Genomic DNA, 20,701 nt, shown 5'->3' on the forward strand with positions numbered 1-20,701 from the left:
TTATATTTTATTTTAAAAATTAATAGAAAATTATTTTAGCAAACAATATGATATATGATTGGCAAACATATATATATATATTATTAATAGATTGTACATATATATTATATAGATTAATAGATTGTACAGTTAGTTTTTAAGAACACAATTTTGTCTTATATTAAATATTTATTACAAATTTTCCAGCGATTGGTTTTAGTTTGGTCGTCATTAAAATGCCTTGGTAAAAGTTAGGATTATTTTTTTTACACTGGATTACATGTTTTAATAACACTGTCAGCATGTAGTTTTGTTATGTAGATTAACTACTGGATGTAAAAAGGGTTATGAAAGAAAACTTTCCATTAAACTGGTTGGCATTCCTTACACTGTAAGTAAGAAAAAAGTACCTTAATGTTGCTTCAAAATGAAATGGCTGTACAGGCAAGTTCAAGTTTATATTATATTCAATTCTTATTTGATCGTTTTAAGCAAAATTTCAAAAGGTTTTTCTTTGGCTTGATATCATCAAATAAGCTTGAAGCTTGTGTGTGAGATATGGAAATGAAATTTTGTAGTGTGTGAAAAATGCCATGCCTGACTGGGATTCACCTTTGGATAAAAGGCTGAGATGCTACCACACTTGTTTTTATCTAATAAATTTGAACTCTCAATAATAAAAATAAAACTAGATTGAATCTTAAATTCATTTAAAAAATTGAGAAGGCCAAAAGAAAACTCACAGTGAAAAACCATAAAGCAGATAATATTATTCCTCAAAAGCAAGGGCTTTTTTGTTACATTGTGTAGTGTTAAAAAGTTCAAATTATTCTTCCTTTTTCCTTTCCCTTTATCAAGAGTACTGGACAAGGTGTTGAATCTTACACCACCACCTTGCATACCTTCATGACTTCTCAATTATCCTTTTCACTTCCACATCCTTGCTATGAATGTCCATCTAAATCTTATCTATAAATCATTTTAGTCTCTATCCAACCCAGTCCATTTCCAAGAGCTCTTGTACATTCCTCTTCCAGCAGTGTATAATGAATGTTCTGTTTTGCTCATAAGCTTCTAATAAATTTTATTTCCATAGCTTCCAGTTATCTTTCCCCTGCTTGATAACCCAAGATTCTGCACCATAATCCAGAACTGCCACTAAGTATGTGTTGTAAAAGACTTCTTTAAATTTCTATATTTCACACGAGTCCTTTTTTATGTTAGATAAAAATTTCCTAGATTGTGTTTGTGTTTTCTTTTCACAATTCTCCTGGCTATTCTTGAGTTCACGTCCCAAATATCACTTTATTTGTTAAAGTTAATATTAACTTTTTACTATGAGGGTTATTTTTTTTTAAGGTCCGATCGGTCGCGAAACAAAAACCCACACAAAAATTGCATGAACCTTTGCACAGCGTCTCTAGTATGGCCTTCAATCATGCCGCGTCACTTCGTTTAGTACTGAACACGCAGCTAGCACGTAAACATGTCTAGTACATTAATATCTCCCACCAAGTGTGAAGTGCGTGCGGTAATTCGATTTCTTCAGGCTGAGGGGTGTAATGCAGCTGAAATTCATCGACGAATAAGTAATGTGTATGGTGAAACTTCAATGAGTGACAGCAAAGTGCGACAATGGTGCAGGAACTTTAAAGCAGGACGTACAGACGTTCATGATGCAGGCGGTCAGGGAAGGAAGCAAGTGTCAACCGATGATCTCGTTGAGCAAGTGGATGAGGCAATTTGAGAAAATAGTCGTTTCACAATTTCTGTATTGAGCGATTCATTTCCTGAAATTTCAAGGTCAGCTCTCTACACCATTGTCAGTGAGAGACTTCAGTACCGCAAACTGTGTGCGAGATGGGTTCTCAAGATGCTGTCTGACCATCACAAAACAATGAGAATGGATGCCTCCCTAACATTTCTCCAGTGCTACCACAATGAAGGAGAAGATTTTTTGAACAAAATTGTCACAGGGGACGAGACATGGGTCCATTTCGAAACTGAAGAGACAAAAGAACAATCCAAACAGCAGATGCATTCTCATTCTCCCAGTAAACCAAAGAAGTTCAAGCAAACATTCTCCAACAGAAAGTGTATGGCTACTGTGTTCTGGGATCGGAATGCAGTACTGTTGGTGGAATTCATGGAACGTGGCACGACCATCACTGCAGCCTCATACTGTATGACTCTTCATCGTCTTCGAAGGGCAATTCAGAATAAGCAGAGAGGAATGTTGTCATCAGGCATTGCCTTTCTCCATGACAATGCTCGGCTGCACACTGCAGCTTTAACAAAGAAGCTCCTGCAGCATTTTTGTTGGGAAGTGTTTGATCACCTACCATACAGCCTGGACTTGGCTCCATTCGATTTTCACCTCTTTGCTCATTAACGCTGGCTAGGAGGACAACATTTTGGCATGGACATCGAGCTGCTGGTCTGTGCATGGCACAGACCAGCGTAGAAACATGGCTGAAAACACAGGCATGTTCTATGATGAGGGTATTGGAAAGTTGGTACCACACTATGACAAATGTCTAAATCAGAGTGGCGATTATGTAGAGAAATAGCGTAACTATGTAAGTACTTGTTACAAATAAAATTTTTTTTATTTTCACTGGTTTTAATTTCATGACCGAATGGACCTTGGAAAAAAAATAACCCTCCTATTAGTGTATCATGAACTTGATCTCTTAGTTTTCTTCTCTCTAATTACATTTTTCCTAATTAGAAGAACCATTAAATAGCAGTAATTAAGTTGAAGTCTGAAGTGAAAACAGAAAGTTAATAATGATGTTAATGTCCTATCATACTGTCAAGGACAAGTAAACTGTTGACTTAAAATTACTACTTTTCTCTTACTTCATCAATCATTTGCTTCCTTTTAATTGTAAAACTTGATTGTGTTTTTTAAGAGGACTTTCAACTTGTTTCTTATTATCTGTTTTCATTTAGCTTTTATTATTTTATTCATTTAAAAATAAACTTTATTTGTATATTATTTAATTTAATGGCTTACAAATGTTATTCATTATAATAAAACTACAACTGAAGATTTTCATTTACCTAATTTATTTTTTTTTACAGTCTATTTTCAATTTCCTTTTTTTAGTTTAGTTATGAAAGATAATTTTGCTACTGCATGAAAAGAAAAACTACATTTTATACATAGACTTAAAATTACTGCCTTTTGTACTGAATAAAACAAAATATACACTTTTTCTATTGAATATCAAACACATTAAAATAGAGAGAAAAAATGTTGAAGAAATATTTATTCCCATGTTTAGGTTAGATTGTACGTAATTACTTGAAATTGCAATGTATAAAATCCTTAAAATAAATGAATGATAGAGATCAAATTAATAAGACTGATTAGAGATCAATAAATAAATAAAAATAGTGCTAGAGCTTCTCATAAATATTTGATTACCAAAGCAACTACACATTACATATGTATAAAAAATTAATAAAACAAAATACAACTGGGAAATGTATAATGTTATTCTATTTCAGGGCTGTTTATCACCAGTTGTTGATATACTATGTAATCAAGGGCTGGAAATATAGTAATTATAAAGTAGTTTCTGAGAAATCTCAAGAACATTATAGAATTGTCTACAGCCCAATAAATTTTACTGATTCTATTGTAAAGATTATTTCCACATTTCTTTTAATAGTAGTACTGTGTTTTTAATTAACTATTAAAGAAGGAGGTTCTTGGTTTGTTTGAGGCAGTTAAGTATTTTTTATTTGTATTTCCAAGTCTTATTTTTTACCAATTTTTATGTAAGAACTTCCTCTAATTGGTTAGAGCATGTGCACGCAGTAGCTTTAAGTGGTCTGTTGGCATGTAACTGCCACATTGCCTTTGCAAGATAGTGTTGTAATAACAAATCCCACCAGTTGTTAAGTTGGTTTAAAGATTAGATTTCTAAACTTAAGTGGACATAATGCTGAAATTGTATGAAATATATGGGCTTCTACAATGAGTGAACGGAAAATGAGGCAATGGTGTCATAAGTTTAAGGAAGGCTTTTCAAATGATCATGATGAACAGAGAAGTTCCTAATGTCTGGACTTATGATCTCGATGGATGTGTTAATGCAAAGGTGAGAGAAAATTGTTGCTTTACAATTAGCAGTCTTTCTCTAGAAGTTCTGAAAGTTTCAAAGACAACATTGTTGAGAATCGTGACACTCTAGGCTGTCATATACTGTGTGCTTGATGGGTGTCAAAAATGTGGTTTTCTTGACTGCTTTAACCATGAGGGAGATAAATTTTTTCCCCATACCATAACTGGTGATTAAACACGAATGAATTGTGCCATTCAAAATCGATGATGGGGAATGCTGAGTTCAGGAATTGTACTTCTTCACGATAACTCATGTCTACACACAGCTGTATGCATAACAGAAACAATTAATGACCCCATACGGGAGATTTTTGATCATTGCCTTTCAATCCTGGGACTACCATTACTTCCTACACTTCAAAAACTCGCATCTCAATGATTTGAAGTGAAGAGTTGAAAATTTCTGTTCAAAAGTGGCTACTATCCCAGGTGGCAGAATTTTATGCAGTGAATTTGAAGAAGCTTGTTTCACAATATCAGAAGTATTAGGAATGAAATGGTAATGATTATGAAGAAAGGTATTTGAAACCAAATAAAACCAAGGAATTTTGAATTTTTCCAACTTTCCTCATTTTGCTACCAATTGGCCCTTATTTTGAACCATGCCTGGTGTATTCTGATTTAAAACAGGAAATGGAAGATTTTTTTAAACAAAAAAATTTTTTAATTTACTTGCAAATTTAAATAAATTTTTGTTGGTTATCATAATTAGCATCAAACTGCTGTAACCTGATAAATATTCAAGTATTTTCATGAAAAAAATAAATATTTCTATATTCCAGTCAGCTGTAACTCAGTCAATTGTAGCCATTTTTATATTGTTTCTTTACATTCCTTTCCTTATTTTTATGCAGACAGATTTCTAGCCATTCTGTTTCTTATAATTGACTTTCATATGGCAAAAAATACTTTTGTGTAAGCCTACCCATATCTTACATAAAAATAAGATTAAAAAATAAATAGTGTGCAGCGTGACAACGCTACAGAGATGTAATCCTGATGAAAAGTATTCCCCATTACAGTCCAAGACTTGAGGGAACAGCATGCATGCTTTCCTTACTCTCCTAACAGATGTTTTTTTTTAATTGATGAACATTAGAAATGACAGATATAACTCTAATATCAAGATTGAAATTGTGATGCAAACAAAAATTCACAGTGTTCGGTATTAAATCTATGGTAAGCAGACAGGAAATCTTAGTTCAGTTTTCCATTGAGCTCTTTGTTTTCATGAAGATTGTTTGAATATAACAAATGATTACTGAAGGTTAGGAAGGCCCAAAGCATCAATAAATGAGCAAACTGGACTTGGCTTTTTTGAAGAAGATAAAAGAAATATGTGAGGAAATACCAGAAGCTACTGTATACCAGTAACATTACTCTGTACCTAAACAAAAACATTTGCAGAGAAACTGGAACACTGAAACCAAAATCTATCATGCAGTCATTTCTGTTTCAAATTGATGAAATCCATTCTCCCTATAATTCAGAATATTTTAAGTGCAAGGAAATGATCTTTGCTTGTGAAAGCTCATTAATTATTATGGTAGTTCCATGTAGGTGAAGTTGACTGACAGTAGTAGTGTATTATTCCTGCAAAACATGTGCATAAGAACTCACCTGACTTTCTGATAATTATGAATGGGTAATAGTACCAAATACACTACATAAAATTTATTATTTTTTTTTTTTGCCTTTGGGATCACCATTATGTATTGCTTCAGAGGATGAGAAGAAATGACAGTTTTGTAGTGTGTGAAAATGCCATACATGACTGCGATTCGAACCCGGACCTCCAGATGAAAGGCTGAGACTTTACCTCTCGTGCCACAGAGGCTGGCATATCATTTACCCAGACTTCAACATGATCCCAAACTTAAAAGAGCTCATTTTTATCCCTAAAAATGCTTTTTCCCACCATTTGTTGCAAGTCATCTCAAATGTTGGGAAGCAGTCATTTAGAAACAGAAAATTATATTTGATTGTAAAGGGTATTGCCTAAAATAAAATAATATACATGTACATAAAAAAAATTAAGTGCGTATTATTTATGAAATATCCCTTCTATTATTTTTTTGTTTATTTAATCTTTTTTTTATAACTATTTTTTTGTTTATTTAATCTTTTTTTATAACTATTTTGTGTTTCTTGCTTTAATAAAAACTTACATGATCTGACCTTGTAAATTCATTAAACATTTTGTAAATGTTAACACTAGAGTAAAGTTATGTGTTTTTTACTAGAGTAAAAAAAGAATAGGAAGCAAGACAGATCATGAAAAACAATTGTATTTTCAGAAAGTACATTTGATGTTTTTAAGCAGTAACATAGTTGTAAAAGTAGGATCCAAACACAGAAAGTCAAAGAAAATATATAGTTTTTAGTTTCTCTTTTACCACACAAATTTACTTTCTGGTCATGGGCAGTGATAGAAAAGATAAAACCCTACTCGCTTGCTTGTTCTAACAACAAATAACAACCTAAGATGATGCTCAGTTACTGTTACTTAATCTCTTATGAGAGTTGTACTTCAGAAAAGGCAAAATAGGACTTGAATCCAAAATCTTCCACATAGCCAAATTGTAGTTATATTACTGCTAATTAATACCTTTTTAAGAAGTAAATTGCCAGATTATCTACCTTTCTGCTATACTGTTCATCACAATCAACTTTTTCCTGATTTCAGCTTAAATTGACTTCCTACAGTTTGTTTTCTTGTGATTAAGAACTGTAATATAAATTACTTTCTGGATGTTTTAATAATTAAAAACATATAATAATTGGATGTTAATTAAGAAATGATTACAAATTAAGTTAAAAGTGCCTTATTAAAAATAATAAATATTTTAAAAACTCCAACGTGTATAAATATGGAATATAAGTTAGATGTAAACACTTGATGATGAATGTCATAAAATCTTTCTTTCACTGTGGACTTTTATGCGATATACACATGTATAATATGGATTACCATGATTTGATTTAAAATGGAACAAAACTTTTTGAACTGGTTTCATTCTCATGAGAACCTGAAAAGTAAAGAAAAATTAGTAATTTACATAAAAAATATAATAGACAACAAAATAAATGTGACAGTGCAAATGATCAATTTTATGTTATCTGTGACATAACAATAAAATTATTTATCTGAGTTACTTTCTGTACATTTTTTGTATGATAAAAATGTTATAATTATCATGAAAGAGAGTTCCTTTAGCCATATTAATTTCTTTATCACAAATGGTATAGTTCACATTACAATAGTTATGAAATGGTTGTAGAAAACTGTAGAATTGCATGCGATTATTCTCAAATTTATTTCAGATTAACATGATTTGTTCATTTAATGTATTATTTCAGGTGGTTAACAGAGTGACATGTAAGTAGCAAAAACATTATGTTGATTAAAATCTCTAACAGCAACACATACTTGAAAATTAACATCACTTATACAGGTTATCTTAACAAGACTGTGAACAATATTCTACTCCACTCCAGAACAAAAAAACAAAAGCTCAACCATGTACATAGGAGTACACCAACAGTCTACAACCAGGATGTCTGATAAAAAAACTACGTTTCTAATTTAACTATAGTGCATCCTGATCCCATAGGGGAAGACACCCACCAAGTGACATTTCCAGTTGCCACATCACCCCCTCTGTATCAAGCCCTGATGGGCTTTACCGGAAGTCATCTTCAGAAATCTCAGCGATTGACAAACTACAGTCTCGCCTCCGTCAGGTTGCCACCAATGCAAATGTCGCAAGCAACATTGCCATCGGTGTACTACTAACAAAGATGAACTCGTAGTAACAAAACACATCTTAAATATAGTCTTAAACAAGACACTAAATCCCTAAACGTTAAATGAAGGAACTGTAATCACCTACCTAAGCAAGTAAAAGTGAGTTCAACACACAACTAAAATCAATGAACAAGTGAAAAACATAAAAGTGAAACATTAAACAAAACCACAATAAACAAGTAACATAAAAACCAACAAATACAAACACAGAAATGAGAAAACAGAAACAAGGGAAGCCCAGTCAGAAATCTACACCTCTTCTGCTGTCCTTTCTTTTACAAGGTAAATAAAAAATTCCTCAATTATTGACCATTTGGCATGGTCACTCAAATTCTGCTATATATCTAGCACAGATCCAGAATGCTGAGATGACAAATCACCTCAGTAGGCTTCTCATTGTATTTTGTGCACTCATACAACTCATGAAAAGCATCATCCAGAACCCGTGTCCGCCAGGCCGAATCGTGCCAGCTTGTCAATAAAAGCACAGTTTCCTGAATGAAACTCTGTAACATACTTATTCGGGGAAATACAAGAGGTTCACTGCAAGCATCTCATATCTGGGAAAAGATCATGCCCATCTACCATCTCATCCCATCTTACTTGCCATAAATCATATCTATGCTAGTCAATCTTCCAGATCTTTTTAGAAGTCAATTCACTCAACTTCCTAGCAGCAAATTTGGCCTAACAAGTGACACCTACAATCTGGTTACCATAGGGACTCTGTATAATCAATATCATTATTATCCAAGAAAACAATTTTGGCTAATGTCACTTTCACGTCAGATGTTTAATAAGAATCAAAGTAATAAAAAAGAATGTGACAGATAATGATGTCAAAAATAATGTATTTCTTACATGGGAAACAATGCATTTCATACACTCTTCACAGTAAGAGTATTTATACAAATGTATAAAATATATATGAAAAGTATCAAATTTAACGCAAAAATTTACAACGTTTTCAGGAAAGGTTATTTTGTAGCTTCTGAAATAACAATAACTTATAGACATTCATAAGGAAACTAACAAAATACAGACTGATAATCACAGTCACCACAAGCAATGTGCAAATTAAACTACAGTGATTACAATAATTGTACTGAACAAACTGGACATATATTCTCTCACATAAACACAGCCGATATTTACAACAAAATGAATTTCTAGAAATCACCTCATAGTAACAAAAGGCTTATAAAGAACCACCAAAAGAAAATTTTACATGCAGTAAATAAAGCCTTAGATCTTACCCCACACACACTATGAAATTTATTCAATAAATTTGACAAAAAAACCAAATCCACATAGAATATATTATTTGACTACATACTTAGGGAGTCTTCTAATTTCTAAGGCAAGTGCCATTAAAAACACTAATCAAAAACTTTGTGAGCACATATAGAATGATGCATTGATATCTAAGAATTAAATACTGCCAGTGAAACATCTATAAGATAATATAATTTGTTTGAAGAATATTGTTTTTACAAATACACACCCTTCAAGATTTTAAATTTACTTTCATTTACATAGGGTTTATATCACTGCAGTAAACCATGGTAGATTGGAGTAAAGAGATAATAAATCAATGTTCTTGTACATCTTGATTTCTCAAAGTTTAGCTGCCCCTTTTCTAGTGTAAAATGGTTATAACAGTCTGAAAAAATCCTCATCTTTGTAAATAAAGTGATTTCAGATATTTTGAAATATTAGGGTTTTGAAACTAATTAATTTAGCTTGGGGATTTTCTAATTAGCATTAGATTTAATGTATTGAAGAAAAATACAACTAAAGACCACAATTAATTGTTAGGAACCAGTTTCCTTTACAGCCTTTCATTCAATTCTGTTTCATTGATGTTATAAAATGTTCTTCATACGTTTTAAAAAATAACTTTCTTCAAAGTTGTGATTAAATAAGAGAATTGTTTTTTTTTAGTAAGTATTGTTTTGTCATACACTGATAATTTATTCTGACTCAAAATGAAAATACTTTTTTTAAATTAAAAATATATCTTAAACTATTTTGCAACACAATTCTTGTTGACATCGTCATTTTTGAGATCAAGAGATGAACTTGATGATCCCTTCATTGAAGAAAACTGCTACTAATTTCTTGAACCAAGGAGTGACAGATTATTTTTTGGTGCACAATGAAGGTTCGTTATTAGTACACAGAAACAATGATTCTACAATATATAAACTAAATAACAAAAAAATAAAATTAACCAACAAACCACATAATAACAAAGGAAAAATAGGAAAAAGTAAAGCATAATATAAAATATTACAATAAATGAGGTGACTTTCAAAACACAGTTTGTCCAAATTTTTTTCTTTTCCTTTTCCACTGGTTTTAATTCCTAATAATCTTAACTGTGTTGGTGATTTTGGATGATCAAAACGCATTAGAACCTACAGAAATGTTAAGCTAAAATCTTGTATGACATTCAAACTGCAGTTTGTCCAACCTTCCTTGACATTCACAATCCTGTATGTCCACTTTGATGAACAAAATTCAGTATGTCCATCAGCTGATTTTTTTGGAGCTGTTTGTTTAAGCATTGGTTGATGGAAGTTATGTAGTTACTAGTTTATTGTATGTGTGTAGAAAATTAGTATAAAAACAACATTCTTTAAATCTATAAAAAAAATGCATGAATGCAGTACATAATATTTATAAAGATAACATTATTTACCTCCTGATGAACATAAAACGTCTGTCTAGCTGAATCACTTTTACTATACTCAAAACAACCTAAATCCATTGCCATTTCACCTTTTTCTGAACAGTCACTGCAATCTGTTAGACCCTTTAAAAGAAATTAATCATAAATAGTAAAGTCAAAATATTATTGTAAATAGCCATTGTCTTAATACAGTAGAAAAATCAAAATGACTACGTACTTATTGTACACCAATATTTTCTTAAAATTCAAGAACCTCAGGGCTGATCTGAATAAATTTTTCATCAATACATTTACTGCACTATGAGGAAAGTTTTAGACATGATTAACAGAAAATAAATTCTATTTTATAGTATCATTTTTATGTTCTAACATTTTGAGTCGCCGATTGAGTAATGTTCTGTAAGAGATGAACAAATATATATTTGATTTCCATGTGTAAAGTCTATAAAAATTACAAGATTTTATTTTTATTTTTTTAAATTAAATTATTTTAATTAGACATATCAATTTAGATAACTGAAACCTTATCAAATCTACAGGGTAGGCGGGAAGTCCCTTTACACTAATAAATCCAGCATAATCAGACTCTACTGCTGCTGAAAAAGGTGGGGATCGTCCAGTGTGTTCATTCATGGTGGGGTGACATTAGTCATAGTCCAGTGTAGACTGATGGCATATATGAGTGCATTCACTGTTGAAGAGCATTTGTTAGCTTGTGTGTGGAACAACAAACATCCACACACTAGTAAAACATTGGAGAATATTATGAATAACTTCTCTGTACAGTTTGGGAAATCGTCAAATCATCATGGCAAATGTTACTGACATGGGAGAAGAAGGCTTTTGGAATGGGAAGTGTTCTTGATGCACCACATAGTGGAAGGCCAAGCACTTGAGCCGAGACATGTGCTGCTGTGGAGGCATAGATTCAACGATCATCAATGAAATCAATGGGCATGTTCTCCACAGTTAGGCATTCCAAGATCACCAAGAACATCATGTTCTCAGGCAAATGTATAATATATTGAAGCTCTCATAACCAAAATTTTTTTCTGGTGAAAGACAATCATCACTTTTTTGAGGAAATTAAACACCATCTGCCTCATGTGATGATTTGGGCTGGATTGGCAGCTGAACATTTCTTTGGTCCATATTTTTTTGATGGTGTAATTAATAAACACAGTTATGATTGAGCGCTTGTACGGTGAGGTTGTGGCTTATCTTTAGTGATCGAATATTTAAACTGTGCTCAATACTACATGCATACATTTGTCATTTAAATAATAGAACCATAATAAGATATTCTATTGATTGTTTTTTACTCCAATTTGTTTTTCACACAGACTTTAATATGTTGTCTTTTGTCAAAATAATAGTGCGCAGGTTGAAAAGTATTATGTGCAGCAACTGTAGTGGTAATTTTTACCCACAGTGTGTTGTTAATCTTACTCAAGAAGAGATTAATTTCATTAAGCAAGAAAATAAAATTTGGAGGTGTGCCATCTGTGAAAAAGAAAAAAGGAGTGTTACGCTGCAATCGGCAGCTGAAGATAGTTTGATTACAATGAAAGATGTTGTGGAGTTACTGAACGAAATCTGCAGAGAAAAACTGGGAAATGGAGAGAAATTTGGGGTATTCGATCAAAGCATGCCACAGGGAAACTGGGGCGCTATCAAAAAAACCTCAAAGCTCAAGAAGAAAAAATACATGTCCTAAGATTGACGATCTGCCAGGTGAGCTAAAAACAAAAAACAAAAATAATTTAATTTTGCTAAACAGAATTAATGAACTTGAACAGTATTCTCATGCGAATAATTTAGAAATGCATGCATGGTATACCCGAACAGAAAAATGAAAATTTAGATTTAGCAATTCAAAATGTTGCTAAGCTCTTGACTACCCGAAATCTGAAAGAGACATAGATGTGTGCCATAGGCTGAATAACAGAACCCAAAAAAAGACCAGCTATTTTTATTATAGTTCACTTTATCAAAAGATCCATAAAAGATGGCATGTCAAAAGGGACTTCTCTCAACGAGAAACCTGGGGTTGCCGAACGATAATCCACTGTATATAAATGATAATCGTTCAGCTGATTGTAGGAAAGTATTTTCAATGGCAAGAGAATTGAAAAAGGAAAAAGGTTTCAAGTACTTGTGGGAACGTAGCAGAAAAATTCTTTTAAGCAGAAGTAATGATGATCCTTAATTGTGCTTACTTTGGTTGATGTCAATAAATTTAAATAGTGTTTTGTTAAAATTTGTATTATTATTTACTTTTTAAATAGTATTTAGTGTTTGTTCTTAAATAGTGTTTGTTAAGTTTTTATTTTAATTTTCTTTTTTCTTTTATGGAAGATAAATTTTTATTTCTAATTCATCCAAATATAAGGAGCATGTGTAAAAATTTTGATTTATTCTTATATGAAATTGTTGTTTTCAAATTATTTCCTAAAATAATAATACTAACTGAGATATGGATTTATGAACTAAATAGTTATCAATAGATAAAATGGATATAATCTTTATGAAATTTATAGATCTGGAGATATAATAGTGTACTTGCAAAACACATTTCAGTCAAGGTCGATGAGGCCAGTTTCTTATCAGCTGACAGCATTTGTTTATATTTATTGGTTGATTATTGTATTTATACTATTTTTTCTTTGATATTATCGGTCGATAGCAAGGGTATTTATTCATGAGCTATATAACTTCAAATATATCCACAACAGTAAGCCATAAGGTACCATGGTAACCATAAGGTGCTACAGGCTGCTACAATTAGCTTTTAGGAGGTATAAATTTGAATCTTTTAGAGGATAACAATATTGTTAATAAATATAAATTTTTGCTTCATACAAATGGTAAAGTCTTTGGTTGACACCCCTACAAGGCTGGATACAAACACTTGTACAGATAATCTTTTCATTAAATGTAAACAATTCAAAGAAATGTCTCTAAATTTTTTTGTTGTCCCACACGCTGGCATCACAGACCATTCCTTATACTTGTCTGAAGTGATACTTAAGTTCTTATATATAAAGAAAACTCAGAATGTAACACTTTATATCAATATAGTCCTATTAATTTTTTTATCTACATTAAAATTTAGGTTTAAACATTAGATCTTAAATGCTAACTGGAATAAAGTATATCATGTAAAAAAAAACATAGACAGAGCTTTTGAGCTATTTTATGAACTTTTAAAAGTATGCACTGAAAAAAGCATACTTTTTTTGTTTTATTTAAAACAAAAACTGTCAACAAAATTACACCCTGGGTATCAGATAATTTATTAAATAGAATTAAAAGAAAAAATCTACTGTTTAGAAAAGTTAAAAATCAACCATATAATATAGATTTAAAAAGATGGAGCAGTAGGTATAGCAATACTTATCTATGACATAAGGAAGTCTAAAGAATTATATTTTACATATTTTTTATTAACTCTGGTAATACTAGAGAACAGTGGAAACTAACTGATCAGTTAATAGATAAAAAATATGAAATACACTGAATTAAAGCAGAGATAAATAGCCAGATAGTTTGTGAGGTTCAAAAGGTTTTAATAGCTATTTTTTAGGAATCGAAAAAAAATTAAAAACACCTCTTGAGAATATTACAGTTCTGAATCAATATTTATGTAGCAATATTTTTACCTCAACCGAAGTCGCAGCCACTATTTTCCTTTTGGCCTAGAAATTATCTCGGAATTAAAAAAAATATGTAGTCTATGAAAACCAAAATGTCATCTGTTATTGATGAGATTTCTTCATATGCCCTAAAATTCATGTGCAAACAAATTTCTCATGTTTTATGTATTTATGCAATTTAAGTCTGCAGTTAGGTAAATTTCCAGATAAACTTAAACAAGCGGTAGTAATTCCTATTTATAAAAAAGGTGATAGATGATAGGGACTTTAGACATACAGCCCTGCTTTCACAATTTTCAAAGATTCTGGAAATTTTATTAAAGTCAAGACTATTGACTTTCTTAATAAAAATAATTTTTCCAGTGTTAATCAATTTGGTTTTCAGAAAATTTTAGGCATTGAAAATGCCTTACTTAAATTTGTCTAACAATTGGTAAACGGCATCAATGAAGATTCTACAGTTGGCACCCTCTTTCTGGATATCCAGAAGACCTTTGATGTTGATCATAATAAATATCAAATAAGATGGAGCATGCAGGTATAATTTAGTCTTTAACTGGTTTGAATCCTTAAAGGAAAGAACTCAAAAGGTTAAAATTAAAAATACACCAGTAACAAGGGAGTAATAGAATTCAGTGTCCCTCAAGGTTCAGTTTTGGGTCCAATTTTGTTCCTAATTTATATTAGCGACTTCTTTTCTGGCAAATTTCAAGGTTATTTGACCTCATTTGCAGATGATACTGACCCGTTTTATAGAAAAAAAATTTTGACAGAGTTTTGAAATCTATCAAAGGGGACTTATTTAAAATCAGGTTGTGGTTAACCAAAAAAGAGATTATGTTGAATGTATCTAAATCCAAATACATAATTTTCCAGTTAAAGGGTGAGAAAACTAACTTGTACGTTACATATCATAATCTCACTTGCTTTAGAATAGCAGAGTGTAGTTGTTGCAACAGTATTGATCAAGTCGACAGTATGAAATATCTAGGGGTAAACATTAACACTAGTTAACACTAGTGGTTAACGCGTCTTCCCAAATCAGCTGATTTGGAAATCGAGAGTTACAGAGTTCAAGTCCTAGTAAAGCCAGTTATTTTTACATGGATTTGAATACTAGATCGTGGATACCAGTGTTCTTTGGTGGTTGGGTTTCAATTAACCACACATCTCAGGAACGGTCGAACTGAGAATGCACAAGACTACACTTCATTTACACTCATACATATCATCCTCATTCATCCTCTGAAGAATTATCTAAACGGTAGTTATCGGAAGCTAAACAGGAAAAAGAGAGAGGGGTAAACATTGGTTGCAATCTTTCCTGGGATAAACATAGTCTAAAGAATGAAATGTTTTGTTACGTGAGAAAGTTTTATGTTCAGGATTTCTGCCCGATTGGTGTTCTAAAAATACTTTACTTGGTTTTGGTTGAATCTTAATTAAGATATGGAATTGTGTGTTGAGGTGGTGTGTATTTTAATAAAATCTGACCCATAGTGATAGGCCAGAGACTTCTTTTACATAGAATACCTGCTAGGACACATTCATTCCTGGTTTTTTATATCTTAAATTTGCTCCCTTTGAGGCATTTATTCTGGTTTACGGTATTTAAAGTTTTCTTTCCTAGTAGTGGAGATAAGACTCATAAATATAGACTAATTGACCAAGATATGGGAAGCAGGGGTAATTTTGTACTTCCTAGATCCCAGAAGGAGTGTTTTCACAGATTTTTCACTTATATGGCACCAAAGGTTTATAATTGTTTGCCAGATAGTGTGAAATACTTGGCTTGGTCTATGTTTAAATTCGTCATGAGCACTGTCTCATTCAGTATGAAATGTTGAATTCTTTACTGATTCAATTATGACTAAAACTGACAAGTTATCTTAGGGAAGCATAAAGCTTATGGTTTTTGTGAATCTCCTTTTGATTTCTAATAACAAACTGAATGATTTTCCCTCTCTTTAATATTTCTATAATTTTATAGTAATTGTTAAATTTTTACTCAGCCACTTCTGTCCTCATTTATATACATTTAATAATCTTCAATGTTTTAATCATAAATCGATGCTAACTCCTAAAACAGGATTTTGTCCTCAAGGAGTACTCATTAAAAAAAAGTTACTGAGAATGATGAGTGGTTGCTTCCAGGATTAATGGCAAAAAGGGTCACTGACATCATTACATTTCAGCAAGATGGTGCTCCAGAGCATTTTGCTTTGAATGTCTGCAGACCCTCAATGAAATTTTTCCAAATCACTGGATCAGATGTGGGTCAGAAGAGTTATCAGCTCCAAGACACTGTTTGGTCACTACTATTTGAAATGATCACCCCTGACATGCTGTTGAAGATAAACAACTGGACACAAAAACACATACAGCTGTGCTTTGAACATGGTGGAACCCACACAGATGTTTTAAGATCTGTAGAAGATAAGCTGTAACTATCCTAATAATTTCATAATTAGTGTACAGGAACTTCCTGCCCATTCTGTATTTCTTGACTTGAAATATTTTTGGTATTTACTTATTCAAGATGCACTATAAACACAAAATTAAAGGACAACAAATCAAGCCTGTTCCTCTTTGATTAAAGTTTTTTTTAATTATACCCTTGAGATGCATTAACTTAACAGAAATTTTATTGAAATTTCAAACAGGGAGGCAGACACAGTTTTTTTTAAATTTATATACTATGGATTAATTTCTTTTAGAAATTTCAGGAAGCAAGAATTAAAGAAAGTAAATCTTGAAATAATTTTTTATGAAGTATCTTTTTTTAATAATTTTGAATGAGGGTATACTCCATATAAATACTCTTAAGAATGGTACTCAGAGGAACATCTCATAGTTTAGCTTGTACTTAACTTCAAATGTCAAAGCCATAAATTTATCTGACATGAGACATGTCTCTCGAGATAGTCATGCTCAGAAAAAAAACCAATCATCCCATGCCAGACTTAAAGAAACAAAAATTTTTACTACACAATAAACTTTACAATACTGCACTACACATAACATATCTAGCTGTTTTGCTGCAATAGGTAAGGGAGTCTTCTGACACAACTTCAGTTATGTTTTTCAATAATTTTTACCGCTTCAGATTTGTCACAGAAAAATATTTCATATAAAAATGGAACTGTTTGAAATTACAATAAAATATATCAACATCACAACTGTTTCATCTCAAACATAATTCAAATAGAATATTTCTGAGTTTGTTTACTCGTGTGAGGATGATCCTCCGTTATAGAAATTTCTTTCTTTTTGCTGAACTGATTAATGCTAAGAATCACAGAATGGCCTAGCTAAATAAACTAGCAATGTGCAGTGGTCTGGTGAATATTGTTATTATCAAGACCTTCATGAAATAAAAACAAATAAAGGGAGTAAACCCTTTAAAAAATTCTTGCACAAGATAATTAGACTGCTACATTTAATCTGTAATCATTTTGTCAGACAATTTTTTCTTAAAATATTCTGAGTGAGATTGTTGTTGATAATAATAGTTCTCAATTTCTTCTATTTAGATCAGGTACTTAAAGAAACAAAAAATCTTATGAGATACTTCAGCCTGAAAGGCTTTTTATACAATCCTCTTGTTAAAATTTTTTTAACCTGGTCTTATAACCTTCACCAAAACTTTGCCCATCAAACCAGAAAAATCCAAAGATGAATATAAATGGTATGGAGGGGGAAATAAATCTCTCTAAAAATGTCTGTTTAATCTTGAGTCATCTTGCATTCTAAGAATAGATATCTACCAGTTTCATTATTAAAACTTGAATTTATAGATAAACTTATGAGGTGGTATGAGAATGTTAATGGACTGTGCTTGTAGCACAGTCCATTACCCTAGAGAAAGACCATTACTTGTAGCACAGACCTAACTAGCACTGGAGGTTATTACTTCCAAGCCTTCTCTATCGGTTTGCTGAGCGGTGTCATTTTTCAGTTTCATGTCCACCTTATTAATAGTAAATAAACTATCTAACTCTTTTCTTCTTACTTATGTAAAGCATATAAATTTGTTAACCTAGTTGAGTTCAACAGCTGTTTTGTATTATATATTTTTTCTTTCTAATAGTATTGTTAGTCTAAATCAATGAGTAAAGGATGTAACTTAAAATGTAAAACTAAATATATATGCACATTAATTATAATACTCTTTAAACATTAATATTATACATGTAACCCATTTTAAACTGAACAATAAGAGATAATTTACTAATGATATATTTAAATAAGTGAAAATGTATCTAAATGTGTTTAGGACTTTAATATCTTTAATTAATATCTTTAAATAAAGATATTAAAGAACTTAAACTGCTGGATAACCAGCAGTTTAAGTTCTGAATAATGAAAGGTGCACTTAGGCATAGTTATTTGAACCATCATATTCAATCTAGATACAATTTTATAACTTTGTATATAATAGAGCTAGCAACGATCCTACTTTCTCTAGGGCCATAACCAGAGATGAAAGTTAGGTTTATAGTTATGATCCTGAAACAAAATGACAGCCATAGCAATGGAAGACCCCTTGCCACAGAGACTGAGGAAGGCACAGCAGGTCAGAAGCACAGTCAAAATGCATATTTGTCATATTCTTTGACATTAGAAGTATTTTCACTGAAAATTTGTTTCTGCTGATACTCTTGTGAAACCTGACTTACTGTTATGTTTTGAGCAGCTAGAGAAAAAAGAGCAGAATTGTAGAAAAAAACTGGCTGCTGCACTATGACAAAGCGTCTATGCACACCTTCCACAAAATAACATTGTTTTTGGTTAAAAACAACATGGCAGTCATCCCACACAATCTATAATCTCTAGATCTAACTCCTGGAGATTATGCTTTGTTTTCTAAACTAAAATATAACTGAAAGGCCAATGCTTTGATACTGTACAGGACATCAAAAAAGGAGTAGAAAGTGCTGGAGAGCCTGGAGGGATTTTGCCAATTCTGAGAGGTGAAAGAGGCACACTCATTGTATACAATTCCAGGGTGCATTTTTAAGGGAATGGCGCAAATTATTATTTTTTTTGTGGAAACTTTCAGCTCATATTTTTTCCATCCAAACTATTCTAAATATGCCACTATGGTACTGTTAAATAATAAATTATCATTTCATTGTTTATAAAAATTAGGTAAGCTGGCCTTGACAAAGATACTAGTCAAAATAATAATAAAAAAAGAGCGTTATAAATAATACATACTGTGACTGTAAAATATCGTGGTGCTGATTGGATAGCATTATCACCTGGTAGTAGATCTGCAGGGAAGTGTTCGACAGTGACACTTGAAACTTTTATTGGTGATGCTAATTTAATAAGAACTTTTCCTTCATTTCCATGAAATGCCCAACACTGTCCAGGTTGTAATATACTACCCTTTAAAAAACAAGCACTTACAGGTAAACAAATGAAAAGGTTTATTCTTTCTACACAGATTTTCCTTTTGTTTTTATTAGATACACAACCAAAATTTTTCTTTTATTCAATAATTTTTATAATTTACTTATTTTATATTTTAAGATAAATATTTGACTACTAAGGTCACTGTCAAGTAGCACTGACACGTAGCAAAACTACATTCAACAAAGATTAGGCATTGGCATTTTCCCTTCCTGTTCTTAAATTTTTAGGATGCTATAAGTTACTCCTGTGGAACCATCAAGTTGCAAGAGAGGCAATTACTGTCTTTCCTAGTTGTTCAGTTTTTGGTCAAGGTCGCAGACACAACGTTGTTCGAGAAACCACAGTTTTGTAGATTTCACAATAACGCATTTTTTGTTATTACAATTCTGACCTGTGTGCGAATGGCGATGTCAGCTGTTTTTTCAGTCTGTTCTCTTTGTGTGTTGGGTGTGTAGCTTCGGTGCTGTGTACATTGTTTTTTTGTTATCAATAAATTGTCGGATCAGGCTCTTTACAAGATTTAAGTTATCTAAAGACTTTATTTAATTTTTACTTACTGCTCGCAGCTGTTTCTGTATTGTCGGATATAATATATAAAAACTAAAATTAGATAATTTTTTAAGTAAAATGTTGTGCTCGGTAAGACTATGTTCTCGGTCGTGCTATGTTTTTTCGTGCTGTAAGTTAATTGTGTGTTTGAATTCCTGTTCTTTTTATTTTTATTTTGTGAATGTAATATTTATTCAATTTTTCTCAGTTAAATCTTCTGTTCTTATAGCATACATGTTATTTACCGTACTGTTTTCCTTTATTATAGTTGATGCATAAACTCTTCTTGCGTTTCTGGTATAATTATAAATTTAACAAACTTTAAATAATGTTGATGTGCTGTTTTATTTTTTTTCTCTCTTTCGTAATCACTACCCAATACAGACCATCAGATCCTCTCAGAACACTAGTGTACAGAAAATCTATTCCTAGATCCTAACAGTTTATTATCAGTATGT

General features: G+C 31.7%; 1 protein-coding gene across 1 annotated transcript in view; it reads right to left on the reverse strand.

Annotated features, from left to right (window-relative positions):
* Nucleotides 1–6,431: 6,431 nt before the first annotated feature.
* LOC142320129 (klaroid protein-like) overlaps nt 6,432–20,701 on the reverse strand; it is a 37,385-nt gene continuing 23,115 nt past the window's right edge. The window contains exons 9-11 of the mRNA XM_075357809.1: nt 19,494–19,667; nt 10,627–10,740; nt 6,432–7,143 (exon numbers count right to left, since the gene is read on the reverse strand). Coding sequence (XP_075213924.1) covers nt 7,024–7,143; nt 10,627–10,740; nt 19,494–19,667 — 408 coding nt within the window. The 3' untranslated portion in view covers nt 6,432–7,023. The remainder of the gene's footprint in view (nt 7,144–10,626; nt 10,741–19,493; nt 19,668–20,701) is intronic.

This window comes from Lycorma delicatula, chromosome 2 (genome assembly GCF_047948215.1).
Source record: "Lycorma delicatula isolate Av1 chromosome 2, ASM4794821v1, whole genome shotgun sequence".
Classification (NCBI taxonomy): Eukaryota; Metazoa; Arthropoda; class Insecta; order Hemiptera; family Fulgoridae; genus Lycorma; species Lycorma delicatula.